Source organism: Hyposmocoma kahamanoa, unplaced genomic scaffold (assembly GCF_003589595.1).
Source record: "Hyposmocoma kahamanoa isolate Upper Pololo Valley unplaced genomic scaffold, ASM358959v1 232, whole genome shotgun sequence".
In the NCBI taxonomy this organism is placed as follows: Eukaryota; Metazoa; Arthropoda; class Insecta; order Lepidoptera; family Cosmopterigidae; genus Hyposmocoma; species Hyposmocoma kahamanoa.
Window position 1 is genome coordinate 519,923 of NW_020653750.1, and position 16,122 is coordinate 536,044.

At 35.1% G+C, this 16,122-nt stretch overlaps 1 protein-coding gene across 1 annotated transcript in view; it reads left to right on the forward strand.

Moving 5' to 3' along the window:
- The window catches only part of LOC113228499 (serine/threonine-protein kinase ATR), a 39,914-nt gene that overhangs the window by 16,407 nt on the left and 7,385 nt on the right, over nucleotides 1-16,122 (forward strand). Inside the window, exons 15-23 of the mRNA XM_026461829.1 lie at nucleotides 2,240-2,393; nucleotides 3,005-3,115; nucleotides 4,765-4,931; nucleotides 6,442-6,571; nucleotides 7,980-8,134; nucleotides 8,956-9,112; nucleotides 9,715-9,954; nucleotides 11,529-11,766; nucleotides 12,316-12,561. Coding sequence (XP_026317614.1) covers nucleotides 2,240-2,393; nucleotides 3,005-3,115; nucleotides 4,765-4,931; nucleotides 6,442-6,571; nucleotides 7,980-8,134; nucleotides 8,956-9,112; nucleotides 9,715-9,954; nucleotides 11,529-11,766; nucleotides 12,316-12,561 — 1,598 coding nt within the window. The remainder of the gene's footprint in view (nucleotides 1-2,239; nucleotides 2,394-3,004; nucleotides 3,116-4,764; nucleotides 4,932-6,441; nucleotides 6,572-7,979; nucleotides 8,135-8,955; nucleotides 9,113-9,714; nucleotides 9,955-11,528; nucleotides 11,767-12,315; nucleotides 12,562-16,122) is intronic.

Below are 16,122 nucleotides of genomic sequence, written 5' to 3' on the forward strand. Positions count from 1 at the left end.
ACGGCTTGGGGTTACGAATCAGAATACCGAAAATACATTTGCCCGAAATAACGTTTGCATGAATTCCCATAATCCCGAAAGTATTTTTTTAGGTTTTTTTTAGAATATTACAAAACAAACCTAAGCTAACTTAGTCTTTTCTTTGTAATAAGCATCCAAAACTCCCTAAAGCATAACGGTTTTATTATGAATCGGTTTTCAGGATTATGAAAATTTGGCTTTACGTTGAATTTGAATTTAAAAAAATCGAAACATCGGTACATTTCTTATGGCATGGCATAATAAATGTATTTATTTCAGTTTTCCTCGAGATCCTATACTTTGCTCACTATGGAGAAATATAATAGCTGAATCGCGACGAGAAGAACATTTTATCCCGAAAATATACAAATTTATTTGCTCGGCTCATTTCAGACAATAGGATATCTACATAACCAGCAAAGGCTTACGAAAATTAAAAAAAAACAGCTTTGCCAACATTGCTAGTAAGAACCGGTTTTTGGTACCTAGGCATTATATTAAATTTTATTAAATTTATATTAAAGCTTTGGTATGTGATTACATCAATGAGTGAACTGTGCATAGGAAGGAGAGAATACAGGAATTTATCCAATAAACATAGCTTGGACTTAAGGAGAAAGTGACAAGTATTAACAGAGAATATCTTACACCGTCAAAATGCATTAAAAATGAAAAGTTGGACGAATGACAAAATATACCAACTTAAGAAACAGAAGGTAATTGAAGCAGACTGACACTGCATATTAAATAGGATTTTTTTTAAAGTTTAAGTATTTTGTAGCTTTCACATGCAAACAATGCATAATAATACAAATAGTACAACCTTGATAGCCTAACGGTTTGCACGGTTTGCACTGTGGGCACTGGATGAGAAGTTCCCGGGTTCGATACCGGTAGAATCAATTTAACAAATTAACTTTTGTAAATGGTTCTGGTCTTGGTATTCTATTGTAAGACAATCACCTGGTCTGAAACTAGGGAACTCTCTGTACATACTCCCCATGAGTATCAGAGCAACAGAATCCCAGAGCAGAACCAATTTACAAAAGTTCATTTTCCAAATTGGTTTTACCGGGAATCGAACCTGGGACCAAGAACGATGGAATTTATTTCGGGGCACAACTCAGAATACCCAGGCCAATCAACTTTCGAAAAGTTCACATTTAGTTTTATAGTTGATTGAGCTGATTTCTTGAGTTTCGAGAAATCGGGTACGAGAATTCTCGAAACTCAAGAAAAAAAATCAGAAACCCTAGCTCGTAATGAATGGCATTGTATAAAATTCAACATTTACATACAAAATTTATTTATAAATAATAAAGGCTACTCCATTATACCTGTGTTCAAGTACCTACTTTTCACTAGAAGCTACATATGGTGCATTTTGGTAAGTTTCCAGTAGAAGCTGAATATGGTGTTTTTTTGCGCCTTTCAATTGTTGCAAGCAAAATTAGACAGTACTGCGATGACATTACAATTTAAATTCAACGTTTTAACTTTTTCATATTCCTTTACATGTCACTACGTTTAAATAGGTTGACTTGGGACATTTTTTTCGTGGTTTTTGTATTAGACCCGTCTTCCATTTATTTGTAAGTCAATGCCTTTATAAGAAATACGATGACTATTCCTCTTACCCCATCTTTTGGGGAAGAGAAACGTTTACACAATTTGCTCGTTTTCGGCAAATACATCGTGAGTATTGAATTTAGTGTAATGATCGTTAAAACATGTCGAGCTGATAAACAGAGGCAAGTTTAGTACTTCAAAATTCTTATAAGAATTTACCTGTTCTTCCTAGAGCTCAAAACATTTGAAAAAAAAAAAGTTTTCCTTACCCCGCCTGACGATAAATATAGAACGTAGACGAATATTTCTGTTTGTCGCTCCCAAATAAATATCTTTCAGTGACGCAAAAAGCGACTTCTAGTTTGCACCTTTTGAACGATCGCCAACCGCCTCTCAAATAAACGTGACGATTATGGCAAATACTTTTTTTGGAGTCGCCTATGGCCTTTGCCGGCTGGTGAAGTGGAACGATGATAGAATATTTAAATCGAATATAAAATACAAAACAATGTTTCAGTCCTGCTTTTAAGTAACTGTAAAAAGCATTTTGAGTACTTATTTGATACATATTCATTTTGTACTACAAGAACCTTCCTGAGAATTCACCTGGTACCTGTTAGTGGATCGACTGTTATTTTGTATATTTCAGACTAAAGATGTTAAGTGATGGTGATCGACAAGTTACAGATGTGTTAAATCAACTATTAGACGAATGGCGTCGACGTCTTTTAGTGGTACAATCTGACGTCCGTACCATCGAGCCTTTGCTTAGATTGAGGAGAATATTTTTGCAGCAGACACAGGTAAAGGAGAAAAAAATTACAAATATGTTGTTTATTGTATCTTTGCAATCTGTAAAGCAAATTTAGCATCATCGGTATCATAACCTGTTTATGTTAAAAAAAAAGTTTAAAACGGTATGTATATATTTGCTGGAGTTCCACCACTTCCACCAGTGCTGGCAATTATTTTTTCTGGCTAAATAATGTTGTCCTTCTGTGACTAAGCCTGTGTTATTTAGATGCTCACTAATCAATGGCTTTCTAGAATAGCGGGATATCTCAAAAACATCTATTTTATCACGAAGATGGTTAAAAAACTAATACGTGTCTTAATTTTTAATTGAATTGATTGATTGATTGATTTGTGACATTACTCCACTAGTTTGTTAGAATTATTAATACAAAGATCGAACAAATACGAGTCTGCCGTGCAAAGTTGACGAATTTTAGACCATTTCAATGTTGTCATGTGATTATTCTAACCAATGAAAATATTGGAAACCCGTTCACAATTCATCATTTTCCGATTGATCTCATACCAGACATACGTCATAAGAGTACCTAATTTTAGATTGGGTTACCATTTGTCAAAAAGCAGCGAAATATTACTGAATTGTATTTAAATCTTACAGGAGCTGTTAGCACCGACACATGCTCAAACTGCGAGTAGATTGAAAGCGTGCATAGGAGACTTGTGGCTGCAAAGCGCCAAACATGCTAGAAAGGCTGGTATATTCCAACAGGTAAAAACTAATAACACTTCTTGATGCTATAGTCAGTCTAGACCAGAGGTTCCCAAATATTTTTATCTCGTTGACGCCTTGCCTTTCCAATAAGGATTTTTTTTACAAATTCATCAATTTCATATGTGTTTTAGACAACTGAGACAGAACTTCTCACTTTGATAAGTTTAGCCGTATAGTGACAAACTTTATAAAAAAAAACTGAATATAGTTCTTGTTGTATAGTTATTATGTTGTTTGTTGCGAAATTTTTGCTTTACATGTTATTTATATGTATATCTGTTATAAGAAAGTATTATTTATCTATGTATATTTATATGTATATCTGTTATAAGAAAGTATTATTTACCTATGTACGTACTAGCTATTATACTGTACTATCTGTGTGATGTGGATTATTTCGGCTGTGCCTCACTTGTGTGAAAATCAAATAAACTAATTTTGGAAGTAATTAAACCGAGTATTCCCAAGGAGGGTTGACGTCAGGCAGTCGGCCGGTCATAAAACACCATGCTAAATCCCTTTACAACATGTCTTGTATTTAAGAGTGAAGGATAATAGTGACCATGATGGGGCGTACCCCATAGGCGACGCGCTGACGCAGCACCAGTATGTGGCAAGTGGACTAGGGTTGATGGATTGAGTGAAAGATAACATAGATAAGAAAGATGTGAGTATAAAAATGACGGCTGATAGGCGAGAGTGGAAGAAAAATACTTGTTGTGCTGACCCAACCTCGTATAAAAGTTTTTTGCGATTTCTGACATTTCGAGTACTCTTACCTCAGTTGGTCCCTTATAGATAGATTATCAATCCTTACCAGAGACCGGATCGAATGTCATAAAAAAAAGTTTTGTAAAAATTGCCTTTTCTCTTGCTGACTGTACCATTTTTTTAAAATCTGTGAATGCCTATCAAAATGTCTTCAAAATTCATGGATAGTCTTCTAGAACCGTTTTCCTGTAACTTTAACGATTAAGGTAGCTGCCCCGTCTTAAATTTACACCCTGTCTAATAACGCTTATATTACACACCCGATTATTGTATTTATGGAAAGCAAAATTGTAACGAGCTGCCTAAATTAAAGTCTCATGAACCCTCTATTTTTTTTCGCTCATATGGACATAGGTTGGAATGGACCCCTGGGGGTTGATATAGTCCACTTTGAAACATCGATCTAGACTTTGCCTTTTATGTATTCGTATAAATGTTTTTCTTCTTTATATATTCATATAGAATTTCATAATTCCCGATTACAAAATAACAAAGTGATAGAATCAGCGGTTGTATGGGGAGTTATTTTTTTGGAGAAGGGATTTGTTCCGTACATTTTGGCTAAGTTGATAACAACATCTTGTATGATGTTATAGTAAAACTTGTTAGTCTCCGTGAATACATTTACCTTTTTTTGTGTCACGTCTCCAAAGAAACAATTTTATTTGACGCTTTACTGCGCGCGTGTACTTGTAATAAGCTCTGATATCACAAGTGAGCAACATGCCTCTATTTCAAGACGTTTTTCTTAAACAATGTTTTCTTAAGAAAAGTGCATAGTTTGTTATTTATTTTGTTCATGAACTACAATTTAGAAAATACCGTGCGGTACGCTGATTCCCAAGCTGGTAATAAACTGTATATAATGTTTACAGTCTTACATGTATATTTTGAACGCGGAAGAATACCAGCCAGAGGAGTTGTTCATAGAGAAAGCCAAGATGTACTGGGCGAGAGGTCAACACGAGCACGCGTTTACTACCCTCCGTCGCGGGTTAGAGGACGCTTATCCACAGATAGATCAACTCAAACAAGAACAAAGGTAATCGCATATTGTTAAGAAAATGGAAGCCTGTAAAAAGGCACCTCGTAGATTTTACTCGATATAAGTTTCAAATAATGTACTAACGTAGTTTATAAGTCTGTTTACAAGATTAATGGGAGTGGAAGAGGGGAAGGAGGTCCATAGTCTCTGTTTACCCCGACGGGATATATGCGTGATGATATATACTATTGTATGTATAAGACTGTTACTAATGAAATATGGATCTATGTTGTCCGAAAAAATAAATTATTATAATTAGCCGGCGATAAGTGAGAAGATCGTGGGTTCGGTTTCCGATAGGACCAATTTGGGAAATTAACTCTTCTAAATGGGTTCCTGTTTGGGGTTTCTAGTTAGTGCTCCCAAGTTAATATCGTTTCTATCGTTTTCTTAGAACAGGGAATTCAGAAAAGTCAGGTTAATTGGTGTGGTAAAAAAAATTGTTCAAAGCTGAAAATGAGCAAATATTGGACCTTTACTATTAAAAACCGAACTGCATTCGAATTAATCACTCTTGTACTCATCCAATATTTGGTTTTCTAAGTTGTATTAAAAGTACTTTACGTAAATACTAAGAAGATGTAAACGTACTTTGAACATTTTTGACCCTTTGAAAATATTTGTTTTTTTTTTAAATTATTTGTTTTTTAGATTTGTTCGTTTTAGTTTAAGTGACTTAAGGAAAATAGTGCCTTAATTGAAGGTATTTTTTTTTAAACTGACTTTGATGTTAGTCAAAACTCAACGAAAAGAATAAATTCCCTTTCATATCGAGTGTCTAGGGTGCTACACATTTTGAATAAAACCCTCGATTTTTTCGGGTCTAAATGGCGTGTACTTGTTTTTTTAAATAAACCAACGTTTCAGGCCCTTTACCGGTCTCGTAGTCACGGATGTCCAAAATTCTCTTCACTTGAGTGGGCCCTAATAAACAGTGTGGTCGTCTAATCTCCTATTTGCATATTCAAAGACGATACGTAGACAATTTCTAATCCTAAGCTAACAATCTAAGCCAGCCAATTTATTTCTAAGTTCCTTAATACCGGTTAAATGTTAACAATTTTGTTAAGCCATTGAAACGCTAAGGCGAAATAGTATCGTGGTTGCGTATGTGTGAGGTAGACGCGGAGAGATGCGCCTATAAATTCGTTCCATATGTCTTTTAGAAAGGAAATATACTCTCTTAATATGAAATAAGTGCAAAGTCCCCTGACGTATTTATTACGAAACATGGAAGAGAAAATATTGAAACATCTCTAATAACAATTGAATGCAACTTCGTTGAATGCGATTCGTCCGCAGATGACCTCAGTAAAAAAAATGAAAATTTTGCCGAACTTTTTTTATGGAGCGAAGAACCTATCGGTTCACTACCGGTATATTTTGTTTTCATAATCAATTTAAAAAAAAAATATTAGTATTTTTTAATGTTGGAAAATCCAATTTTGAGCGTAATCGATTTTGGGTTTCACCTTAAATACACCTTAATTATAAAATAATTTTACAGGAAGACTTGCGCAAAAGCAAAATTGTTGATAGCTCAGTATAACGACGAGACGACGAATGTGGATGTTGACGTCAATATTGGCTATTATAAAGAGGCTGTTGATGTTTTCAAGCAGTGGGAGAAGAGTTTGGTAAGTTTCCCTTTTACGCATCTGAGTTTATAAAATGTAGGATTTTGTACGGGAAATTCCTGTATTTTTATAAACTGTGTCGACATGATACTTTATTCTCGTTAAGACAATATGATTGCCACTTACACGAGAACTTAAAACTAATTAGTACATTGCCAGTATTCCAATCGAGGTACCATAGTACAAGCTACACAATGAAACACAAACAGAAACATTATTATTTGGTACAAACACGTTAATAAATTAATATAGTTTTTACTATTACAAACCACACGCAAAATAGGCGCCTTGACGTCGAGTTGCGGACACCAGCCCGTTACACCAAGTACCAAGTAGTACCTATTATTACAAAAATCATATATTTATTTTTGTAGTGAATTCACTGTCGCGAGGCGTACATAATTTATTCAATGTAGATTTAAATAAACTAAATGGCTCCGCGTCCTTTATATTTGAAGAGTTGTTAAAGATTTGCTATCTCTCAAAACTTATCGACCACTTGCCGCAGTTAGTTCTGATCATGGGCTGGATTAGATAGATGATTAGCTCTGCGGCTGATATTGTACTTGTGTTTATTGTACTTCTTTATGAATGCAAGTGTGAATGTTCTTGTGTAATAAATAATAATTTACGAATAAGAATGCATCTTATGTCAAGTACAAACAGCTGTAGTCCACATCCTTCATTTTCGTCCTTGTATGTTTATACAGCTCCTAATTCTGTCAAGTGCAAGTTTATACAGTCTTTAAAAAAAGTAGCTTTTGTCCTGTATGTAAATTTTTGTGCTATTCTTTAGTAGCTTCTGATTTGCAATTTTATCCAAGTTCTCATTCATATTTTCGGTGGGTTTACTAACTTGAAAAGAAGGTTGATGATTCAATAGCCTAACGGTTTCAACTGTGGGCGCTGGAAAAGAAGGTCCCGAGTTCGATTCCCGCTAGGACTATTTTGATCTGAACTTTTCTAAATTTGGTTGTACTCGGTTGAGAGAATTCCTTAGTTTGAAACCTGATAACTGGTGTGGTTGTCTGGTACATTAAAACAAGCTACTCTTTTGCTCCAAAGGGAGTCTGTAAAAAAGACACTTGAATTTAAAGCAATGTTTTCGGATCATGTTCACTAAATCTCAGTGTCACTAGCTTTTATGGGTTGATAAAAAACGCTTAATATGTGTCTAATATTAATTGCCTCCATGGCCGAATGGTTACCATGCCGGACTGCCACGCAGAGGTCCCAGGTCGATGCCTGGGCCGGGAGAATATTTGTATGGCCTACATTTATTTCTCTCGTGAGTTGGGGTGTAATTTGTGGTTGTCTATGTGTGTGTCCTTGGCACTCGCGACACAGGGTTTGCCTGGTGCGGGGCTATGTTGAGTGTGTGTTATTATTATTATTAATATCCTCACAGGTATGTCTAGGTACGTACTTCGAAAAAGTGAGTACCGGTGACAATAGCAGTTTGGCGTGGTCGCGGAGACTGTGCGCTCTAAACAGTTACGGCAAGGCGCTACAGTGCGGGCACAAATATTTATACCAAAGTATGCCTAGAATGCTATCTATTTGGTAAGCAAATTGTTATATTTATTTATGAATTTTCCTCTTTTTTATAGATTGATACATTATCGTGATAGTTATCATGATAGAGTTATCACGACAATTTAAAAAAGTGCTAATGTTGGAAGATGTGAAGAGTCGCATAAATTTAAAAAAGACACCACTGGAATTTAAGTTCCAAATTAATGAAATAACAAATGAATTTGATTTTTTGTGCTTTAATCGGTGGATAAATTAATACAATTTAAATGAATGATTGTTGGTTTTCACTTATGTGCTTTAGTCCGCCGACTCAGGAATATCTTGATAAATACGTCGTGGTTAGTATTAATTATCTTAATATTTATAAAATTTATTGGAACAATAAAATGCTACCGCTAGCAATGTGTTTGTGTCCTATGTGTTTGTATCCGTCTTCTTCTTTTTACTTATTGGCGAGACGTATTTAAACGTGTCAAATGTAAAAAATCTTTGTGACTTTTTTATTTTTCCAAATTCGTTTTCCCATTTATTCGCGTTTATATAGTTTTCTGTTTGTCAGTTTTAGTAAAATGTGAAAGAGAAAAGAATATAATGATATAAGAAAAATAATTTATTTCAGACAACATAGTCTATACAAGTTAGCAAGTTAGTAACATTACACACCTTATGCTAGTATTAGGATTAGTACTGTACAGTCACTCTCTACAGGCTGACAAATTACATATTATAAGTACATCGAACAGGATGAATCCAGTAAAGAGCAGGACGTTTCCTGCTCTTTACTGAAAAATAGTTTCAATTTCAAGTTTCAAACGTCGATATTACGTAATGTTATGTCATTTTTCCAGGCTGAACGTAGAAGTGACGTCAGCGGACACAAGCATCCATTCCGTATTGGCTCAGATGACGGAAGTAATAAAGACATATTCCGAGAGATTACCTCTCTACCTATATTTGACAGCTTTTTCACAAATTGTGTCTAGAATATGCCATCCTGTGAAAGAGGTATGTTGGAGTTCATAACATTGTCACAGTCTTCCTCGAGGGTACAGTACTATTTTCTAAAAATCATTATATTTTACTTGTTAACCTTTTTACTTGACATTATAATTTTCCCGCTTTGAGTTCGCTGCTGCAAATCAAAGTTTACCTTAACAGTTTAGTTTGGGTTTAGTAACTTGAAAAAGAAGTTTGTCGACCTCGTTGAGACAACGCTTTGTTGGGCAACCTTGGGCGCTGAATGATGAGGTCCCGGGTTCGATTCCCGGTAGGACCAATTTGGGAAATTAACTTTTCTAAATTGGTAATGAACTGGATGTCCTGAGTGGTGCCCCGGAATGAATTCCGTTGCTGTGGTATTCATAGTACAGGGAAATTTCTAGTTTTAAGACCAGTTAATTGGTGTGGTGTTCTTGTGCAATGTTATTATTATTAATATTTATCCATTCGCTTAAGGTTACGTTCTAACCGTAAATAATTAAGTCAAAATACGCACCTAATGCTGGGCTCGTGTCAGTGACTCCTTGGTGCGTGTTTGGGCTATCTTGACAAATAATATTTCACATTATCCTAGAGAATGCTACAAAAATAATCGTTTATCTTGCCAGGTATATCTCCAACTAAAAGCTATAATAGTTAAACTGATATTGGCCTATCCACAACACACGCTATGGATGATGATGTGCGTCATCAAGTCAGGGTACCCGCAGCGCATCAAGCGCTGTACTGATGTATTCGCAGAGCCTCGTCTGAAGGAGCCTAGGATGTTGCGACTCTTCAATGACTTCACCCAGTTAGCTGAGAAGCTTATTGAGCTATGTAATAAGCCTATAGCGGGAAGTGGATCTGTAAGATTTTTTAAATAATATGTAGGTACATGTATGCAGGACTATATTTACCACTGGGCTCACAATTTCAAGGGGCGCACCATTGACCTACCATTATAGGGGCTAAATAAAAAATAAAAAAGTATGGGTAAAAAGTAAAAAAGTATGGGAGCGCTAACTTTAAACCGGCTCTTGCTGGAACTTACCATGTTTCTAGATTTTGCGATGCTAATTTGCTTTATTACAGCAAAGTCGTTACCGAACTTGGGATGATATCGCGGGACATTATTATTCTTTGTGCAAATAGTAATGAGCAATGGTCTCATATTTTTTTTTATATTTATTTTTATTCATTTCATAGGTACACAAACAGATTGTAATAATCACATGGTAACAGATACAGCTTGATACATATTATGCCGAGACTACCTTCAAACATTGTACACAGCACGATAAAATAAGTCGTAGTAATGATTTAATACGATTCAACATTCTCCAAATTTAAAACAACAAGAAAACGAAAAATAAGAATAAAAACATCTTACAAAGTGATATGTTAATAATAATGTAGTAGAACATGATTACAAGTTAACCGGGGCAATACACGCAATTGCGTCTTATATAATTATAAAGCTGTAAAGAGACAACTGCCTCCGTGGCCGAACGGCTATCATGCCCGACTGCCACGTAGAGGTCCCAGGTTCGATTCCCGGGCCGGGAGAAATATTTGTATGCCCTACATTTAATTCTCTCGTGAGTGGCTATGTTGAGTGTGTGCGTTATTATTATTATTATTATATAATATTAATTTTCTAATTAAAACATACAATCGTGCACTATTGAAATAAGTAAATTTAAATTGTTTGTTTTAAAATTGAACTTATCTAAGTACTAAGATCTGAAGTTCAAAATCTTTACTTGTAAGATTATGGTACTTTAATGCCATACCCATTTCTAGCGACACAATAACGTTACAATGACGAACTGTCGAGACAATGGGAAGAGACGACAGTCGTCAGACGATGAATAAAACGTCACGATAAAAATGTGACGACGGAAACCAGCTACTATTGTCGTCACGTTTTGTTTATCGTTGTCTGCATGTGCACCGACAAATTATCGTCATGATCCAGTGGCAACAGCTAGGCACGACTATCGTTCAATGATAAAATAAACGTCCGCGACACAGTCACGACAGATAGTCGTGATGTGGGAACAGGCTAGACGCGACAGTCGTCCTACGATAGATAAAACGTTATAAATTAAATATTGTTAAATTTATACCTACAATGTTTTGTGCCCATATCCCCGGTTTTGTATTGATCTAAAGCGAGATATAATTTTATTACGTTCTTAGTTTGGTTTTTGTTTGTAATTTTTGTATAATAGTTTCTGGTAACTTATTCAACATTTCGGAAAGGATAGATGTATATTGCTTAAGTTCATTATAAGCTCATACCACACAACATGTCTTGAAATCATAAAATATTATTTTGCATATTTTGTTCGTTTTGTGGTACTTTGAAAACTACATAAAATACACAATAAATCTCTAAATAGTCAGTTGCTGATAATGATATTCGATTTTATTACAGACAACAACAGTGTCCTCTCTAGTCCGTACTCTCCCACGTTTATTAGCTGCAGACAACTTCAGTCGCATCATGATGCCATTCCAAGAGTTTTGCAAAGTGGTGCTACCGTCCAAGGCAGCGGGACAGGAGCGCATTGACTTCGTTATGCCTGCAGAACCGCCTGTGTATATCGCCGGGATTGAGGAAACAATTAATATATTACCTTCGCTACAGAAGCCTAGGAAGGTTACTTTGAAAGGTACAACTATCTTCACATACAAAGGCCGCTTTAATAGTAACAGCAACCACAGCCAATACAGTGAACCACACAGTATGTGTTGTACAGGCTTGCAGCGGTTGCGAAGGATTACTAAAAATATCAATGTTTTCTTTATGAAAATTGGCTGTGGTAGCGTAAACGGAAAAGGTTACTTCATTGACAAGTCACGGTTCGGGTCCCTTGGGCGGCATGTACCTATGACTTTAATTTCTAAGTTACGTACAGGGTCATAAATGCTCTCTGTTTGTATTTTGTAACACCTTTTTAACATTACAGAAAAGCATACAAAGCATAGCAAATACTTGATGTAATGAGTACATATTTTTCTGAATATCTAGTTGCTATATCTTTCACTAAAAGTGCAGAAAAATATGATGAAACTTGCATGTTGAAAAAGGTTTATAACCCTTAAAGAACTTGTGACATCCCTAATCTGCATTGGAGCAGCGTGGCAGACTTTGACCTATCATCACATAGTATTGCCTCCTGTCCTGTCGTGCCCAGAGTAATCAAAATTTCGTTTCCAAGGATCTGATGGAAAAGCCTACATAATAATGCTAAAACCACGCGATGATCTTCGCAAAGACTACCGCCTGATGGAATTTAATGGAGTCGTAAACAGATTCCTGCAAGACGCCTCTGAGACGCGACGTAGAAGACTTTACATAAGAACGTACAGTGTTTTACCACTGAATGAAGAATGCGGCTTGATCGAATGGGTGCCCAATTTAGTAGGATTAAGACCTATATTGATTCATATTTATAAACAGAAAGGTAAGAAGGCTTCTTTGTTTTGTCAGTTGTTTTTTACACTTATATTAATTAGGCTTTTCTCTTTATAGCGTAGTGAGTAGGTAACCAAAACGTTCTTAACATTTAAGAGTTGATACTTAACATTTTTCCCGTACTGGAGCCCGATTCAGAACTCTTCGATATTTTAACCGAATCGTTCGATTGGATATCGTTCTCGAATCGAAGGGCGCTTTCCGAGCTATTCAGAACACTAGTTAAACGTTCGATTCGGATTCGGATACGATATCATTATACAACAGCGTTTACGGAGTTCGTCGGTGAAATAGATTTAAAAAATAAATAAATAACTTTTATATACATTTTTAAGACTTTAAAGGCCTAAAATATAGGAATGCATTAAGTCTTGCATTAAAATTAATTAATAAAATTGAAAAAAATCCAAATTTTATTTAAAAATAAGAGATTTCCATATTACATTCTTGTTTTGTGAACAATAGGACGTTCGGTAACATTCTGTGCATTCGATAACTGTTCTGAATAACGTTTGTAGCCTCTTCTGGTCGAGAAGTTCGAGTAGTCGTACGGGTGTGACGTCATTTCGGTTAGGTTCCGAATACCACAGTTTGACGTTCGATTCGGGTGTTGTGAATAAAAATGAAAAGAAATCGTCCGGTATCAAATCCAATCAGTCGACATCTGAGTTATCGTAAGGTTCTGAATAGACCCCCAGAATCGGTTCTATTAAGCGAGTCGACGGCAGGGACACTGGCTTTATTTCAGAATTTATTTTTTTACAAACGAAATTAAAGCCATTTGAAAAATGTGTATCGTATATTATAAACGTGTTCTATTTAGTTCAGTTGATATTAAAAAAAAAATGGTTTATGTTAAGTACCTACCTGTTGAATACAGCGGTTTTCTTGTACAATTTCGAGGTAAGTTTATGTTTTTTTTCTATTGAGAAAATTTTTAGGAATTGTGTTTTCATATCTTATACTAATCAGTATATATCCTCAATTTCACTATATATTTTTTCCAAAGTGATTGATACAACACGTTCACGGTTATGCGGAATCAACCAAAGCCATTTGACATTGTATCGACTCTTAAAGTAAGTTAAAAGTTTTTGAATATTTGTGAAAAATCAACTTTATTATATTGATACAAAGAAAATTCCTTCGATCCAACTGGACACGAACCAACGTCTGTCACCTCAACGTGGCTACCGCTATTACCAACTGAGCTACGGATCGAGGCAGCAAATCGTACTAATTTCTCTATGTACTTGTTGAATCTTTGTATTGGGTGTAAACGGCTTTTTTTTTACTTTAGTGCCTTCTGTGAGAACTTGATGATGAAAGTTTCTTCACTTAATTATACTTTATTTTTATAAATCAACTATATTTTATGTGATCAATATGCTTATGTATTGAGTCCTTAGGTTTTCGCGATTGTTACACATAAGAAATGAAACTATTTTTCCGGATATAAATCGCGTATATTTGTTTTTATAATCCGGAAAAATAGTTTCATTTCCAATATGCTTATGGTTTACTTTTTATTCAAACTGTAATGCCTCTGAAAACTATTGAAAGTGCACCGTGAGTTTAGTTAGCGTTAATAAAATTCTTTAAATGCTTGTCTATCACATTTAGATAACTTATAACCTCGAGTGGCTGTCCTTTGTTTTCTACGGACCATATACTTTAAAAAGTAACGAAGTTGATGATTTGTATATGAAATTTGCTTGAGTAATTAATTAATTCATTACAACATTTTAGTAACCGCCTATTCATTCGATGTTTGTTCAACAGTATTTTTCATCTATCACAAATCAGTATTAAATATTTGTTCCGCACCAACATCACACAGTTTAAAGCAATATAAGCCTCCGTTACACACTTCAATACACGTTTTATTTATTTCTGTGATTTCCTTTTCAGTAAGACCGATCCAGTCTTGTACAGCAGCGTCCTCAGGATACACGGGACAATATTTCGTTTTGTCCTTTTTTGCATGTTCCCAATTCATTTGATTATATTTATTCAAGGAATCTAAATTATGTTTGAAAGCAGTGTAATGAGCTTGCCTGTCTCTCTCGTTCTCGTATATTTTGTCGTAAAAATGTATGTATTTGCAGAATAAGTCTTCATTATATGTCATTTGGATTGGTTGTGGCGGTAATTCCGATATTTTGTAGAGATAGAATGCATTTAGATTATCTTCAATGAGGCCGTCTATCCATTGATGGATAGTGTCCAGATCTTTCAAAGGAATGTATTCCTTATGGTCTACCTTAGATCGGTTCCATAATCGCTCATTTAACACGTTCAGTCTGTCTATATTATATTTAAAAGTATTGTACTGACCATCTCTTAAGTTTGTATCTTTATATGCATTTGGATGTCGTTCAATGTGGTTAAATAAGGCTGATAAATTCGTATATTGCAGAGGTGCATTTAAGGAAATATTTGCGTATGGAATAGTCTTACTTGTTATATTGGATGTAGTTGAAACCGTACTTGTAAAAAAAGACAAAAAAAATGTCACAATGAACACAGACATAGTTTATAATTTTAGAACTAGTAACCACCGTTATCACAGTCTCACTTGATGATTACTGATAATAAACCCATTTGATATCACCGCATACAAAGTTTGTTTTACTCATTTGTTTTACTCATCACATGTTTTACTCATCTCGGTATAACATAGCGTTAAATATTGACGGAATTGTGTAATTGATACGTTTTTCCTCTTGATGTTTATTATTTAATAGTATATTTAAATAAATTTATTGAAAGTCAGGATGTTTCACCGCCATAATATTGAATTATTTTTTTGTGAAATTACTCCGCTAGTTTCTTATAATTATTAATTACAGTTTGTTATAAACTGTTAAAAACAATGGAGAATTTGTCATTTTATTTGACAACATTTGTCCGCTGGTTTATTCCGTGCCTTAGTTGGCATAGCGTCTGGTACGGTTTGCTAGAAGATGTTGGTTCGAATCCAGCCGAATCGAAGGAATTTTTTCTAAGTGTTCGTAATCTTTGTATTAATAATTATAACAAACTAGTATATTTAATGTTAGCGTGTAAATAAGCTAAAAAGAAAGTATACCTTGTTAAATCACTAACCCGATCTGTATCGTTACCTTTTGTAACTGAATTGAAATAGTGACGTTTGGTCTTCTGCATTTCATTTACAAAGTATATTACAATTTTCTATGGTAACTTGTGCAGCAGTCCTTGCGGTCTCAAGAAAATGTAACAATTTGTATACAAATCGCACATGATACCAAATACTGTCGTAACTCAAAATTGTGGATTTGAGAAAACTAAAGGAAAGTTTTGCTACCTTACCTATTTCTGTCGCCAAGCAGTAATTGCTCACATTACTGCGTTCCGGTTTAGAACTAGAAGGGTCTAGTGAAATTACAGGCATATGGGACTTGTCAACTTGTGTAAGAGTGACGGGCGCAGTGTCAGTGCCCCTACGATCTTTGCGATTTAAAGCTCTGAGTGGCACTGCAACTGTTTTGGATAGGCGCGTCGCTTACCACCAGGTGCACGACTTGTT